We start from the raw sequence: 16,313 nt of genomic DNA on the forward strand, positions 1-16,313 counted from the left end.
GACTCCCTGACTTCTTTTCAACCTGCCTAGGAATTCATTCTCTCAATGGTTTGATCACTCACCTAAGGCCAGACATCCTGGAATGCAAAGTCAAGTGGGCCTTAGGAAGCATCACTACAAACAAAGCTAGTGGAGGTGATGGAATTCCACTTGAGCTCTTTCAAATCCTGGAAGATGATGCTGTGAAAGTGCTGCACTCAATATGCCAGCACATTTGGAAAACTCAGCAGTGGCCACAGGACTGAAACAGGTCAGTTTTCATTCCAATCCCAAAGAAAAGCAATGCCAAAGAATGCTCAAACAACTGCACACTAATTGCACTCGTCTCACATGCTAGCAAAGTAATGCTCAAAATTCTCCAAGCCAGGCTTCAGGTATGTGAACCGTGAACTTCCTGATGTTCAAGCTGGAAAAGGCAGAGGAACCAGAGATCAAATTCCCAACATCCGTTCAGTTCAGTCGCTCAGTCATGTCTGACTCTTTGCGACCCCATGAATCGCAGCACGCCAGGCTTCCCTGTCCACCAACTCCCGGAGTTCACCCAGACTCACGTCCATCAAGCCATCTCATCCTCTGTCGTCCCCTTCTCCTCCTACCTCCAATCCCTCCCAGCATCAGAGTCTTTTCCAATGAGTCAACTCTTCGCATGAGGTGGCCAAAGTCTGGAGTTTCAGCTTTAGCATCATTCCATTCGCATTTCTTTTCCATGGGGATGGTCTTGATTCCTGTCTCCTGTACAATGTCACGAACCTCATTCCATAGTTCATCAGGCACTCTATCTATCAGATCTAGGCCCTTAAATCTATTTGTCACTTCCACTGTATAATCATAAGGGATTTGATTTAGGTCATACCTGTATGGGAAAAAGCAAGAGAGTTCCAGAAAAACATCTACCTCTGCTTTATTGACCACGCCAAAGCCTTTGACTTTGTGGAGCATAAGAAACTGGAAAATTCTTAAAGAGGTGGGCATACCAGACCACTTGACCTGCCTCCTGAGAAATCTGTATGTAGGTCAAGAAGTAACAGTTAGAACTGGACATGGAACAACACACTGGTTCCAAATCAGGAAAGGAGGACGTCAAGGCTGTATATTGTTACCGTGCTTATTTAACTTATATGTAGAGTACATCATGTGAAATGCCTGGCTGGATGAAACAGAAGCTTTAAGTTGGCTTAAAACTCAACATTCCAAAAACTAAGATTATGGCATCTGGTCCCATCAGTTCATGGCAAATATATGGAGAAACAGTGGAAACAGTGCCAGACTTTATTTTTTGGGGCTCCAAAATCACTGCGGATCACTCCAAAATCATTGCAGCCATGAAATTAAAAGACACTTGCTCCTTGGGAGAAAATCTATGACCAACCTAGACACCATATTAAAAAGCAGAGACATCATTTTACCAACAAAGGTCCGTCTAGTCAAAGCTATTTTTCCAGTAGTCATGTATGGATGTGTGAGTTGGACCATAAAGAAAGCTGAGCGCCAAAGAATTGATGCTTTTGAACTGTGGTGTTGGAGAAGACTCTTGAGAGTCCCTTGGACTGCAAGGAGATCCAACCAGTCCATCTTAAAGGAAATCAGTCCTGAATATTCATTACAAGGACTGATGCTGAAGCTGAAGCTCCAATACTTTGGCCACCAGATGAGAAGAAACGACTCATTTGAAAAGACCCTGAAGCTGGCAGAGATTGAAGGCAGAAGAAGGGGACGAGAGAGGATGAGATGGCTGGATGGCATCACCGACTCAACGGATATGAGTTTGAATAAATTCCGGGAGTTGGTGAAGACGGGGAAGCCTGGCGAGCTTCAGTCCACCGGGTCGCAAAGAGTCGGACACTACCGAGCATCTGAAATGAACTGAACTGCCAATCATCCCCTTTGTGTCTCTCGATTGGCCAGTGTGGTGCAAAAGCTCCGGATTAACAGGAATATTTTAACGTTGATTGGCATGCGGAAAGAATCCATCTTTGTCCAGTGATTGGCCGGCATGTCTAAACTCTGGCCAATCCTGAAGGGGGCGGGCTGGTTAAGCGTCAGATTTCCCTGACCTGCCTTGGTGGCTGTACTGGTCGGCCTAATAACTGGCTCCTTTTCTTCCTACTCTCGGTTCCTAACGCAGCGTCCTGATGGAGCTATCTTACCAGACCCTCAGGTTCACCCATCAGGCTCGGGAAGCGGTAAGGAAAGCATATACTATCAGAAACTCCTCTCCTCTTGCTGCGGGCCGATTCCTGTGTCCAGTTGCTATGGCGACAGAGTCCGCTGCTCTTGTGGCGCAAGCGCAAAGTCTGGGGACTAGGGTTGAAGCGGGGTTGCGGAAAGAAAGTCGAATTTGGGCTCGACTACTGTTTGATGAAAGAGACGGCAGAGTTTGTGACTGAGGAGATGAGGTGTTGAGGGGAAGGCATTATTATCAGGCAGGCTGAGTCTTGATGAGTGAGCGGATTTAGAGTATGGTCAAAATGAAATTGTTGAAACGCAGGATAACACTGACTTGGGAGTTGGAATACGGGGTTCTGGTCCTGATTCACTACTACCAAGGTTGAGACTTTAGGAATTTAATTCCTCTTTCAGGCTTCCGTTCCCGCAGTAGAAAGTAAGGTAATTGGACTATAATCCTTTCACACAAAGATTACATGAATTTTACAATACATAGTGTTACCTATTATCTGTGTCCTTAGCTAACTGGCTCAACAATATTTTCCACAACAAAAACCGTAAATTGAAGCTGTATTATATGCCAGGCATCGAGGATATAACAATACTTCAAGGGGAAAATGATTACAAACATTTTTTTTTTTTTTTTTTTTAGTTGAAAACTACTGATATTTAAGCTCCACCTGCAGAGATTCTGATTTACTGGTTTTGGTGTATCCTGTTCATTGATAGTTTTTAAAACCTCAGTTGTGATCTCAATCTCGATTGCAATGTGTAGCCAAGATTATGAACCACCACTCTACTGTTTCCCACCTTTAAAAAGAAGCTAATAATACACAATGAAAGGTAACCCTTTGGCCTTACACTCCCTCTACCTAGCAGTGTCTCTCCAACTTCTGCAGTTTCTTTCCAACTCATGGAAAGGATTGGCTACACTAGCTATTGCCACTTTGTCGCCTCTGGGTTGTGCTTAAGCCCTTCCAACCTGAGCCTGAACCACCGGCATCAAAACATTTGGGGATGGCTCTTAATAAAGCAGATTTCTGCACCTCCCTGAGAATTACAGAATCAGGAGCTCTCTGGGATGAGGATATTGAAACGTGCATCTTAAATTCAGACTCCAGGTTGGAAAACCACTGCCCTAGATAGTCTCATACATCTTCATGACTTCCAGTGCCATCTGTATGCCAGCAGCTCCCTTAAACTGACTTTAGACTGGACTTCTTTGCTGAGCCATGTGATATCCTAGAATATGGAACACAGAAAGGATGATAAATCAATTGACTACTTGACAAATCCAGTGGAGAATCAAGTATCTGAATGTTAACTTGTTCAACTGCTAACTCTTAACCTTCCCCTCTAAAACTTGTAGCTTTTCCAGTCTTCCTCTATCTGGGAATGTGAAACCACCATCCACCCAGTGGCTCAAATCAGAATTCTGAGAGTCATCCTTAGCTCCTTCTTCCTGCTAATTCCTGCTTAAGGAAGGCATCAGCAAATCTTACAGGTTCTATTTATATAATGAGTCTTTAATAATAAATATTTCTACAGCCTTTATCTGGGTACAAGCCACCATAATCTATCACTTGAACCATTTCAATAGCCTCTTAACCATTCCCCCTGTTGGTTTTACCTCCTTTCAGTCAATTTTTCCTCCAACGATCAGAGTGATCTTAAAATTGTGTCACTCCTTGGCTAGGATCCTTTTAATGGCTTTCCATTATACTCAGGATAAAAGTACCACCTTGACATGATCTACAGAGCATGGTAATGTTGTGGCCCAACTTCCTCTTTGCCTCCCACTGCTCTAGGAACATTCTCTCAAATCTGACATGTTTCTGAACTCTATATAGTTTGTGCCATGTAGGTTATTATTTAATTGTGATTAATTTATGGTATTACCTGTTTCCTGCATGTGATATTGCCTCTCAGACAGAATTCACGTGACTTGAAGACAGAGGCCCAATCTTGTTTTTTTGTTCTGTTCCCAAGATGGCACTGCTGCTGCTGCTGCTAAGTCGCTTCAGTCGTGTCCGACTCTGTGTGGCTCCATAGACGGCAACCCACGAGGCTCCGCTGTCCTGGGATTCTCCAGGCAAGAACACTGGAGTGGGTTGCCATTTCCTTCTCCAGTGCATTAAAGTGAAAAGTGAAAGTGAAGTCGCTCAGTCATGTCCGACTCTTAGCGACCCCATGGACTGCAGCCTACTAGGCTCCTCCGTCCATGGGATTTTCCAGGCAAGAGTACTGGAGTGGGTTGCCATTGCAAGATGGCACTAGGGAGAGCCATATTTAGGTATGCTTATTGATGTCTTAAACTCCTGGGGTCTAAATGCAAGGAATTTTACTAATTAGGGGCCTGTGGAGGGGATAGATTGAGGTGGGGAAGATAATCAGTGAATCTGATGTATGTCCATAGGAACTTGATCATCTATGTTATCTACTGTATTGGATTTCAAGAATACTTCCTCTTTATTTGGGTGATTTTTATTGTTTCAAATTTAAATATATATGTTCTCATATATATATATTTCAATTGCATTTTTGTTTTAAATAATGTAATGTCAGCACTCAGTTTTAAAAGATTTAATAGTTCTACAGAACTTAAGAAAGTTTCCTGCTCCCTTTCACACCCTCAAGTATTGCTCCCCAGAAGCAACTACTTTTGCCCTTCTTCAAAATAACAAGTTAAAATTTCTGAATTTTGATTTTCCATTGTCAGATGCAAATTCTACTTACTTTGATGGAAAGCGAGCATTTGGCTTTTTTTTATCCTACCTCTTTCCTTCCCCATCCTCTCTCTTTCTCTCTGGCCCATACTTCCCTTCCTCCATTCTCCCAAGATCGTTTTATCACAATTTTTGATTAAATACAAATTCAGTATAATTGTGTATATTAATCCGACCATGAAACCATTATTCACAGCTGAGCCATATGGTAAACTGTGGTTGTATTTTATTTTTTATTTAACTGTGGGATAGGACTCAGTCGTAGCTTCAGTTCAGTCTCTCAGTCGTGTCCGACTCTTTGCAACCCCATGAATCCCAGCACGCCAGGCTTCCCTGTCCATCACCAGCTCCCGGAGTTCACCCAGACTCACGTCCATCGAATCAGTGATGCCATCCAGCCATCTCATCCTCTGTCGTCCCCTTCTCTTCCTGTCCCCAATCCCTCCCAGCATCAGAGTCTTTTCCAACGAGTCAACTCTTCGCATGAGGCGGCCAAAGTCTGGAGTTTCAGCTTTAGCATCATTCCTTCCAAAGAAATCCCAGGGCTGATCCCCTTCAGAATGGACTGGTTGGATCTCCTTGCAGTCCAAGGGACTCTCAAGAGTCTTCCAACACCACAGTTCAAAATCATCAATTCTTCAGCACTCAGCCTTCTTCACAGCCCAACTCTCACATCCATACATGACCACAGGAAAAGCCATAGCCTTGACTAGACGGACCTTTGTTGGCAAAGTAATGTCTCTGCTTTTGAATATGCTATCTAGGTTGGTCATCACTTTCCTTCCAAGGAGTAAGCGTGTTTTAATTTCATGGCTGCAGTCACCATCTGCAGTGATTTTGGAGCCCAGAAAAATAAAGTCTGACTAAACTCTGCCTTATTCTTAGGTTTACTTTTCTGTATATTTGATACTACTTTCTTCCTAAATTTTCTGAAGAAACTGTAAACCTCCTCTCCATGTGGTGAAGCTCACCAAGAAAATTTTCAGGTTTTTTTCTTTTCCTTCTTTCCTTTTGTTTAGAAGAGTGACTTAAACAATTTATTTATTCATTTTTGGTTGTGCTGGGTCTTGGTTGCTGTGTGGGTTTTCTCTAAGTTGCAGAGAACGGGGGCTACTCTCTAGCTGCAATATGCAGTCTCCTCATTGTGATGGCTCCTCTTGATGTAGAGCTCAGGCTCGGGGCACTAGGGCTTCAGTAGTTGCTGCTCCCTGGTCACTAGGTGCGGCCCAATGGCGTTGTTGCCCTGAGGCGTGTGGGATCGTCCCCCGACCAGAGATGAGACCCATGTCCTCTGCATTGGCAGGCAGATTCTCAACCGCTGGGCCACCAGGGAAGTTCCTTTTTCCTCCTTCTTGCCTTATATCCCTGTTTTAGCAAAATACACCAACCAGTGGCTGCCAGAGAAAGGGCACACGGGAGGCAAAGTTTTTGAAGTACGTATGCACATACATCCAGACAAAGCAGCAGTGTATGAAGTGGCTTTCCAGGTGAAGAACCTGCCTGCCAGTGCAGGAGATGACTGAAGCGACTTGGCATGCATGCACACTATGCGTGCAACTCTGTCCTTCTCTCACCTTGTTGATGGTGTGGCTGAGACTGATACTCTAGGTTGGAATTGATTTCATGTCATTTGAGGAGGCATTTCTCCATTATTTTTTAGCTTCCAGTGGGGTAGCAACAAGCGTGATGTTATTCATTCCCTGAATCCTTTTAGAATCTTCTCCTTACCATCTCTAGTTTCTGAATTTTCATGAAGATATCACTTGTTGAGAATTCTTTTTCATTCCCAGTGCTGGTATGAAGTTATGGGCCATTTAGATCAGGGAATTCATGCCCTCAATTCTGGAAAATATTCTTGTATTATTTCTTTCTTTAGATAATTTCTCTCTCTCTCTCTCTTTTTCCCTCTTGCTCTTCCTTTCTTTCTCTCTTGTCCTTCTTCCCTCCCTCCCTTCCTTTCGTTTTCCTGTTTTCCTTTCCTGGAAGTCCTATTCATTGAATGTTTGACTTCCATATGGAATCTGTAACATGCTGGTTTCTGTTTTATTTTACAATGCTTACTCTTGTTTTTTCTTATCAAGAGACCTCGTCAACTTTTTATCTGATTTGGTTGAGTTTTAAATTTCTGCTTTCGTATTTTTATTTCCAGATACTTTCTTATTGTCTCAGTGTTCCGTTTTCATGACTCCTTTTAACTGTGAAGGTTTCCTCTCCCTCCCTGCCCCACCCCCTTCCCTTTTTGTCTTTTGCTCCTAGTATTGTGTCTGTTTCTGTTGCAGGAAGACGGACCCCTTCCAGGGCCCAAAACTGGGCTCTTGTCTAACACTAGGAAATGAATTGTCCGAGGAGACACGTGTGCTGACAAAGCAAGAGATTTTATTGGGAAAGGGCACCCGGGGGGAGAGCAGTAGGGTAAGGGAACCCAGGAGAAGTGCTCTGCTGCGTGGCTTGCAGTCTCACAGTTTTATGGTGATGGGATTAGTTTCCGGGTGGTCTTTGGCCAATCATTCTAATTCAGAGTCTTTCCTGGTGGCGCACGCATGGTTCAGCCAAGATGGATGCTAGCGAGAGGGATTCTGGGAAGCGGACGGACACGAGGTGTCTCCTTTAGACCTTTCCTGAATTCTTCCGGTTGGTGGTGGCTTATTAGTTCCTTATTCCTTATCAGGATCTCCTGTCATAAAACAACTCATGCAAATGGTTACCATGGTGTCTGGCCAGGGTGGGCGGTTTCAGTGTGCTTCCCCTAACATTTCCTCTCTAGTTTTTCTTTGCTTTTTTTCCCTGGTGCTCTGTCTTTCATGTAGGTTTTCCTCAGAAATCTAGTGAACCTTGCCTGAGGTAAGACACCTAAAAGCGAATTAGAATCTGTGAGCTTTAGAAGAGGCTCCTCAAATAGGGATGGGTTTTTCTGTTGGATGATCAGGTAGGCAGGAGCTTTTTTATTGGGACATCCACAGAAGCCAGTTTCTGTAGATATTTGCTCTGAGGTTTTCAGTTTCTCCAAGAAATGCTCTTCGCTTTCCTACAGGGAATGAGGGCAAAACAAGCATGCTTCCTATCCCTGTTGGAGTTAAACAGGGAAAGGCAGTTGTTTGGGGGTGGGGGGTTTCGCTTCACTGTTCAGAGCAAAATTTGTACTTACTCTTTCCTTTTTTAAAAAAATTCCTTTACCATCATTTTAATGTGATTTGGGGAGACAGCAGAGAGAAACAATCTCTAGAACAGTTTTTGTTTTACAGATATGTATTGTCTACTGGGTACAAAGACTCGCACTAGTTGCTTTTGCAAGAGGTGAATTTAAAAAAAATCAACTAATATATGATTCGTATCTAAATGATAGGTTTGTTTTGTTATTGTGGGTTTCAAATCAGGCATTTGTCATACTTGTTTGTATGTTAAAATTTACTTTTAAATACGGTTATTTATTTGCATATGATAGGGGTTGGTGGCTGAGCTTAAGAATGGGAGTTAGATACTTTTCAATTCGTATACTGGTTTTTACTTAACACTGAGGTGTAAATATACATTTATTCATCAGCTCCTACAATGAACACTTACTTAGTGACTACTATGTGTAAAAACATGGTGTTTTGAGATACCCGTGATGTTTTGGGCGTTGAAACTGCCGATTAGCCTTAGGAAACGCCTCTTGGTTTTCATGATACTACAGTCTCCTAGAGTTCTGTTTTCCTTCTTGGCCTCTTTAATGCTCTTATCTTTCTCTGTCCCTTACAGTTTTGTTCTTTAGGATCTAAACTTGCCCCTTTTGGTCAGCCTTTTCCAAAGTTGACAAAGTGCCCCTCCTTGATGCAAAGAGTAGACATCACCATGCCACCTTTATCCCAGTAAATTATAATTGGATTTTTCCTTGTCATGACCTTTTCCTTTCCCGTCCTTTCCCTTCCCCTGACCCCAGTAGACTATAAGCTCCTTGAGGGCAAGAACTCTGGTAAGTTTCTTTTCTGACTGGTAAACTGATAATGTTTCAGAAGGGCTTCTGAGTCTTTAGTGTGCACACTGAACACCTGGGATGTTTTGAACATTCAGGTTGTGATCCAGTAGTTCTGGGTGTGCATCATGACCTCCTGTGTGGTACCGTAATGATCTGTGGGTAGCAAAGATCTGTGAGTGGAGAATTTTCTCCTATTCCATTTTAAATTTAGTGTTTAATTAAAATAAAGCTGTGTCCAATTTGTAAACCTCTGCCACTGTTTTTTTTTTTTCCCCACTTGAAGGTAAGATCCTGAGGGAAAGGAACTCTGAGGAGCAATTGCTTCATTGTTTTTAATTTGACCACAGAATTTAAACCAAACAAACAGTAATTGGTATCAATGCAGAAGAACAGTTTTTAGAAAGCCATAATTGAGCCACACATTCATGTGCAAAATAATCTGATACAAAATTACTTTTATTTATTCTCACTCGTCATTACAGGTACTTTTCAAAAGTTGTGACTTTGCTTGTGTGAAACTTTTATATTAAAAAAATACCTACTATAAGTGTTAACTAATTAATGAGGTGGCAGATTAGGTTTTTAAATGAGTGTTGTTAAATGCCTTAGCTTTTATTAATCACATGGTCCCCTAAAAAAAAAAAACAAAAAAACTAGGGTAATTGAAAATTTAATTACATCAATGTTTTTCTTCAGAGAACTAAGGCTTATTAAACTTTAAATGTTCAAACATTTAAGCGTCTATTGAAATACCAATAGCTATAAACAATATGCAGTTCTAAATACTAATTAAATGAGCTCTAAATCACCATAAGCTAAGCTGAATTTTAAGTAACTCATGTTTTAAGTGCTCTGCTCTGCTCTTCCTTACTTAAGGAAGATTAACTACTTCACTGCTGACCACCGGTGTAGCCTTGTGGGGATCTTTAAAAATGCTGTGGCTGATGTTGAACCACATTTTTTCTGTACCTGGACCAAGAAAGGGAGACTGATCAGACAACCTGGAACATTTTGCTAATGTCACATTGATACTTTTGGAGATGTGTTTTTTTTTTTCTTTATTCCCCTACTTTTAACCACATAACTGAGAATATACAGATGTGAATTTGTACATTTGGTGTTTTGTGTTAACATCCTTTCTTTCTTTTGTAAAAAAAAAACAACTATATTAATTTTAATAGATTTTATTTTTAAGTATAAAAAGTATATATCTCTCCATTCAGATCAGTCTTGTGTACATTTAAAAAAATTTATACAGCTTCCTGCTTTCAAATGTGATACAGCAAATAGTACCAGCAGTTTTGCAGAGATGAGACAGGGAGCTGAATTTGGGAAGACTTCGGTGGTTAGAATGGGGATGGAAGAGGACCAGAGAGGAGGCAGCTTGGCAAACAAATTGCTCCATGCTTCTGAGTTTTGGGCTGAATACTAAGCTGTGCATACACAGAGTGGAAATGTTTGAAGCTGGGGTAAAGCCAATTATCAGGGAACTGTAAGAGGAACAGCTACCCGTGCTCGTGTAACACTGCGATGTTTGAAGTCCAACCAACCTGAGTGGAGACCTCTTGTGGAACAGCAGAGCATTTACTGGAGATTCTAGGAAGGCAGTGCGTGAGGGAAGATTCCCCTGGAGGAGGGCATGGCAACCCACTTCAGTATTCTTGCCTGGAGATTCCCATAGACAGAGGAGCCTGGTGGGCTACAGTCCATGGGGTCGCAGAGTCAGACACAACTGAAGAGACTTGGCACAAAACTAGTCTTAGAATAAACATGACTTTACATAACCTCTTTTCTAACAAAGCTTAATAGGATCAGAATTACCTGCAAATAACTGAACGATCTGCTTCTCCCAAACCCTCAACATACTTAAAAGAAGGTAATATAATCTAGAGATTTGGAGGACTGGCATCCAAGGAAAAAACTGCTAGCGGTCATAAAAAACAGGAAAATGTGCCAAAACGACAAAAATCCGTCAACAGAAGACTCAGCAATACAACAAAAGACAGAATTGGCGGATGGGGGGGTCTTTAAAAACAGTTGTTATAAATATGTTTAAACATTTATGGAAAACATGATTATAAAAAGGAGAAAAACAAGATATAAGAAAATAGGCAAAATTGTTTCTGGGTCCTCAAGTCTGTTCCATTGGTCTTTTTGTCTATTTCCTATGCCAGTGCCACACTGTCTTAGAAATATAGTTGTATCCATTCTTTTATTTTTATTTTTTTCATTTTTTAAGTTATATCCATTCTTTATGGGCTTCCCCAGGTGGCTCAGTGGTAAAGAATCCTCCTGCCAATGCAGGAAACGCAGGATTGATCCCTGGGTTGGAAAAATCCCCTGGAGAAGGAGATGGCAACCCACTCCAATGTTCTTGCCTAGGAAATCGCCAGAGGAGCCTGGCAGCCTACAGTCCGTGGGGCCGCAAAAGAGTCAGACACTTGTTTAGTGACTAAACGCCAATCCATTCTTGATATCCTCTAGAGCAAAGACTTCTCACTTGTTCTTTTTTGTCAAATGGTCACACTATTATTGACATGTGTTTACATATTTTAGAATCAACTTGTCAAATTCCACAAAGGTTGCTAAATTTTGATTGAGATGGCATTGAGTTGGAAGAATAAATTTGAGAAGAATTGATGATTTAAAAATAATGAGAATTACAAAGAATTCTCCAATTGAAGAGTATGGTTTCTCTTTTTATTCTGGCTTCCTTAATTTTTTTCAGTAGCAGTTTAGAGTTTTCTGCATAGAAAACTTGCCCATTTTTGTTAGAAATACTTGTAGTTCTTGATACCACTCTAAACGGTTTTCATATCATTGTAAATGGTTTCTTGGTTTTTAAAATTTAATTTTATATTTATTACTAATATGTAGAAATGCAATTGATTTTGTATGTTGATCTTATTTTAGCAATATAAAATAGTGTGCTTAGAGTTCTTTTTTTAAATCAAAGAAGTGTGTTGATTTTTACCAAATACTTTTCTACATTTGTTAAAGTGATTATAATATTTCCCTTTATTTTATAATGTGGTGCATTAACTATGTTGTTTGATTCTCTAATATTAAACAGTCTTATCTCATTCCTGGGATATGCTGAAGTTTGATGTTACATAATGGTGATTCAGTTTGCTAATATTTTGCTTAGACTTTTTCCATCTATATTAATGAGTGAGACTGGCCTATTGTTTTCCTCTTTTGAGTGTCTTTGTCAGGTTTTAGTATGAAAGATATGTTGTCCTCATAAAAATTAAGAAATATTCCCTCTTCTTCATTCAGTAGTAAAAATTATGAAGATTGCCATTGTGTTTTTCATTGAATGGTAGAATTTGCCTTGAAAGAAATCTGAGAATGGATTTCCCGTAGAAAGTGTTTTGCTTTGTTTTTTGTTTGTTTATTGCGTGGTTTTTAACAAATTCAGGTTATTTTCATCAAAACTGTTGGTACTTTAAAATTTCTTTTTGCTGTTGATTTGGTATGTTATGTTTTTTTAGAATTTATTTATCTCATCTAAATTTTCAAATTTATTGGCATAATTGTTCATAATATCCTTTCTTTTTTTTTTTCATAATATCCTTTCTTAAAAAATTAAATATATATGGAATCTGTAACCATCTTCCCTTTTTATTCTTACATTGGTTTTTTTGTGCCTTCTCTTATTTTTCTTCATTAGTCTTACCAAAGGTTTATCAATTTTGTCAGTCTTTTCAAAGAACCAAGTTTTGTTGATCCTGTCTATGGTCTGTTTGATTTCTGTTTCTCTACTTTTGCGGTCTTAAAATTATTATTTCTTTGCAAATCAAAACAACAATGAGCTATCACCTCATACCAGCCAGAAGGCTAGCATCAAAAGATCTACAAACAACAAACGCTGGAGAAGGTACGGAGAGAAGGGAACCCTTCTAGTCTGTTGGTGGGAATATAAATTGGTACAGTCACTATGAAGAACAGTATGCTGCTGCTGCTAAGTCGCTTCAGTTGTGTCCGACTCTGTGCGACCCCAGAGATGGCAGCCTACCAGGCTCCCCCGTCCCTGGGATTCTCCAGGCAAGAACACTGGAGTGGGTTGCCATTTCCTTCTCCAGCGCATGAAAGTGAAAGGTGAAAGTGAAGTCGATCAGTCGTGTCCGACTCTTAGCGACCCCATGGACTGCAGCCTCCAGGCTCCTCCATCCATGGGATTTTCCAGGCAAGAGTACTGGAGTGGGGTGCCATTGCCTTCTCCTATGGAGGTTCTTAAAAAACTAAAAACAGAGCTACCATATGACCCTACAATCCCACTCCTGGGCATATATCTATCCAGAGAAAAACATAATCTGAAAGGATACATACACCCCAGTGTTCATTGTAGCACTGTTTATAATAACCAAGATAGGTAAGCAGTCTAAATGTCCATTGACAGAGGAATGGATAAAGAAGATGTGTTACATATATACAATGGACTATTACTCAGCCATTAAAAAGGATGAAATAATGCCATTTGCAGTAACATGGATGGACCTAAAGAGTGTCATACTGAATTAAGTAAGTCAGACAGAGAAGAAGTGAAGTGAAGTCGCTCAGTCGTGTCCGACTCTTTGTGACCCCATGGACTGTAGCCTACCAGGCTCCTCTGTCCACGGGATTTTCCAGGCAACAGTACTGGAGTGGATTGCCATTTCCTTCCCCAGGGGATCTTCCCGACCCAGGGATCGAAGCCGGGTCTCCCACATTGTAGACAGACGCTTAACTGTCTGAGCCACCAGGGAAGTCAAGTCACACAGAGAAGGAGAAATATCATATGACATCCCTTATATGTGAAATCTAAAAAGAAATGATACAAATGAACTTACAAAACAGAAAGACATTCACAGGTTTAGAAAACAAACTTAGGTTGCTGGGGATGGGAGGGATAGTTAGGGAGTTTGGGATGGACATGTACACACTGCTGTATTTAAAACAGATAACCAACAACCTACCGTATAGCACATGGAAGTCCAGTCAGTGTTATGTGGCAATCTGGATGGGAGGGGGATTGAGGTGGGAAGTGGATACATGTATATGTATGACTGAGTCCCTTCGCTATTTACCTGAAACTATCATAACATTGTTAATCAGGTATACCCTAGTACAAAATAAAAAATTCAAAAGAATAAAAAAAGTGTAAAAAATGGTTATTTTCTATACTTTCCTTGGCTTTATTATTTTTTATAATTTATTAATATATTTGCTTAATTTTTAATATTTATCTTTTTTCTTTTAACAGATGCATTTAAAGATTTAAATTTTCCTTTAATCACCGCTTTGCCTGCTTCCATATGTTTTAATATGTAGCATTTTAATTTTTCTTTTTTATTCCCTTGTGGCTCAGCTGGAAAAGAATCCACCTGCAATGCAGGAGACCTGGGTTCCATCCCTGTGTTGGGAAGATACCCTGGAGGAGAGAAAGGCTACCCACTCCAGTATTCTGGCCTGGAGAATTCCATGGACTGTATAGTCCATGGGGGCGCAAAGAGTTGGACTCAACTGAACGACTTTTGCTTTTTTCATTCAGTTCCAAATATTTCCTTATATCTATTATGATTTTTCCCTGACTCATAAGTATTTAGAAGTGTATTATTTACATATGGGAGGTCTGCTGATACCTTTTGGACATTGTTTTCTAGTTTAATTGTGCTGTATTTACTAGCAACATTCTACAGGATTTCAGTCCTCTGACATTTGTTGAGAATTGTTTTATGGCTCAACGTATGGTTAAATTTCTTAATTGTGTTGTTCAAATCTTTTATATGTTATAGATTTTTTCTTTTTGTTCGAAGGCATATAAGTATCTCTCACTGTAATTGTATTTTTTGCCTATTTCTCCTTTTGATTTTGTCAATTTTTGCTTTATCTGATGTTATGTTATTTTGTGGGATGAATGGTATCCCCTTCTCCCAAAATGTTATATGTTTAGGTACCTAAACATATAGAATTATTATCTTCAGTTAATTTGTGTGTTTGATGTGACATAGGGGTTAAGTTTATTTTTTTTTCCTATTTGGTTATCCAATTGCTCCAGCATCTTTTAAAAAATTTTTGAATTACTGTGGCAACTTCGTAAAAAATCACATGACCATATATTTGTGGGTTTATTTTTGAACTCTCTGTTCCTTTTGATTGATAGATTTATCTATCTCCAGGTCAGTATCAAACTATCTTAATTATTGTGGCTTAATACTAAGCCTTAAAAACTGGTAGTATAAATTCTCTGACATAGCTATTTTTCAATGCCATCTTGGTTCTAAATTTCCACATAAATGTCAGAATCAGATTTTCAATTTATATAAACAAGTTCACTGAGCTTTTGATAAGATTGCATTCAATCTATACATCAGTTTAAGGAGAACATCTTTAAAAATTCATTTTCTCAATTCTTAAACGTTATAACTTTTTAAATATCTTTTAGCCCTATTTTGTCATTTTCAGCATAGAGGTTGCATTATTTTGCTAGGGCTGCCATAACAAAATATCACAGACTGGGTGTCTTAAACAGCAAAAATTTATTTTCTCACAGTTCTGGAGGCTAGATGTCCAAGAAAAAGGTGTTGGCAGGTTTGATTTATCCTGAGGCCTTTCTCCTTGGCTTGCAAGTGGCCACCTTTTTGCTGTGTCTTCAACATGGTATTTCCTATATTAGAGAACCATCTCTGGCATCACTTCACATGTCCAAATTTCCTCTTCTTCCAAGGACACCAGTCAGATTGGATTAGGGCCCACCCTAATGGCCTCATTTTAATTTATTAATCTCCTAAAGGCTCTGTCTTTAAATACAGTCACATTCTGAATTATTCACGGTTAGGGCTTCAGTATATGAATTTGGGGAGAAGGGGATACCATTCATCCCACAAAAGAAATCTGCAACATCTTTTGTTAAATTTGTTCCTACTTGATTTTTATAGACTATTGTAAATTATATTGATTGAAATAGTTTTCCTCAAGTCTGTGTCTGATACTTCTAATATCTTGAGTTCCATGTGGATCTGTTTCAATTTTCTGTTATTCCTAATATTTTTCATTTATGCTGTTCTTCTCTTAGACTGCATGGTAGTGTAGTTGATTTGTTTTTAGAAATAATTTGTGATGAAGGATGATGATATCTTCCTGTAAAGGTAATTTAGGCTTGTTTCTGTCTTGTGCCTGGTGGGAGGAGCTAGCAATTCAGGAATGTCTCAATCCAAATTTAGGGACTGAGATTTTTCTGGGGTTTCCCTAGTAGCTCAGCTACTAAAGAATCCACCTGCAATGTAGGAGACTCCCATTTTATTCCTGATCCGCTGGAGAAGGGATAGGCTACCCACTCCAGTATTCTTGGGCTTCCCCAGTGGCTCAGCTGGTATAGAATCTGCCTACCATGTGGGAGACCTGGGTTCAATCCCTGGATTGTGAAGATTCCCTGGAGAAGGGAACAGCTACCTGCTCTAGTATTCTGGCCTGGAGAATTTTAG

The 16,313-nt window shown here is 40.0% G+C and overlaps 1 protein-coding gene across 4 annotated transcripts in view; it reads left to right on the forward strand.

Annotated features, from left to right (window-relative positions):
• Positions 1 to 2,016: 2,016 nt before the first annotated feature.
• The window catches only part of KATNAL2 (katanin catalytic subunit A1 like 2), a 110,685-nt gene continuing 96,388 nt past the window's right edge, over positions 2,017 to 16,313 (forward strand). The window contains exon 1 of one of the 4 annotated variants that reach the window (XM_061400096.1): positions 2,017 to 2,183. In XM_061400096.1, the coding sequence (XP_061256080.1) occupies positions 2,133 to 2,183 (51 nt within the window). In that variant the 5' untranslated portion in view covers positions 2,017 to 2,132. The remainder of the gene's footprint in view (positions 2,184 to 16,313) is intronic. The other 3 variants (XM_061400095.1, XM_061400094.1, XM_061400098.1) reach the window with 3 other exon arrangements.

This window comes from Bos javanicus, chromosome 24, assembly GCF_032452875.1.
Source record: "Bos javanicus breed banteng chromosome 24, ARS-OSU_banteng_1.0, whole genome shotgun sequence".
NCBI classification, from domain to species: Eukaryota; Metazoa; Chordata; class Mammalia; order Artiodactyla; family Bovidae; genus Bos; species Bos javanicus.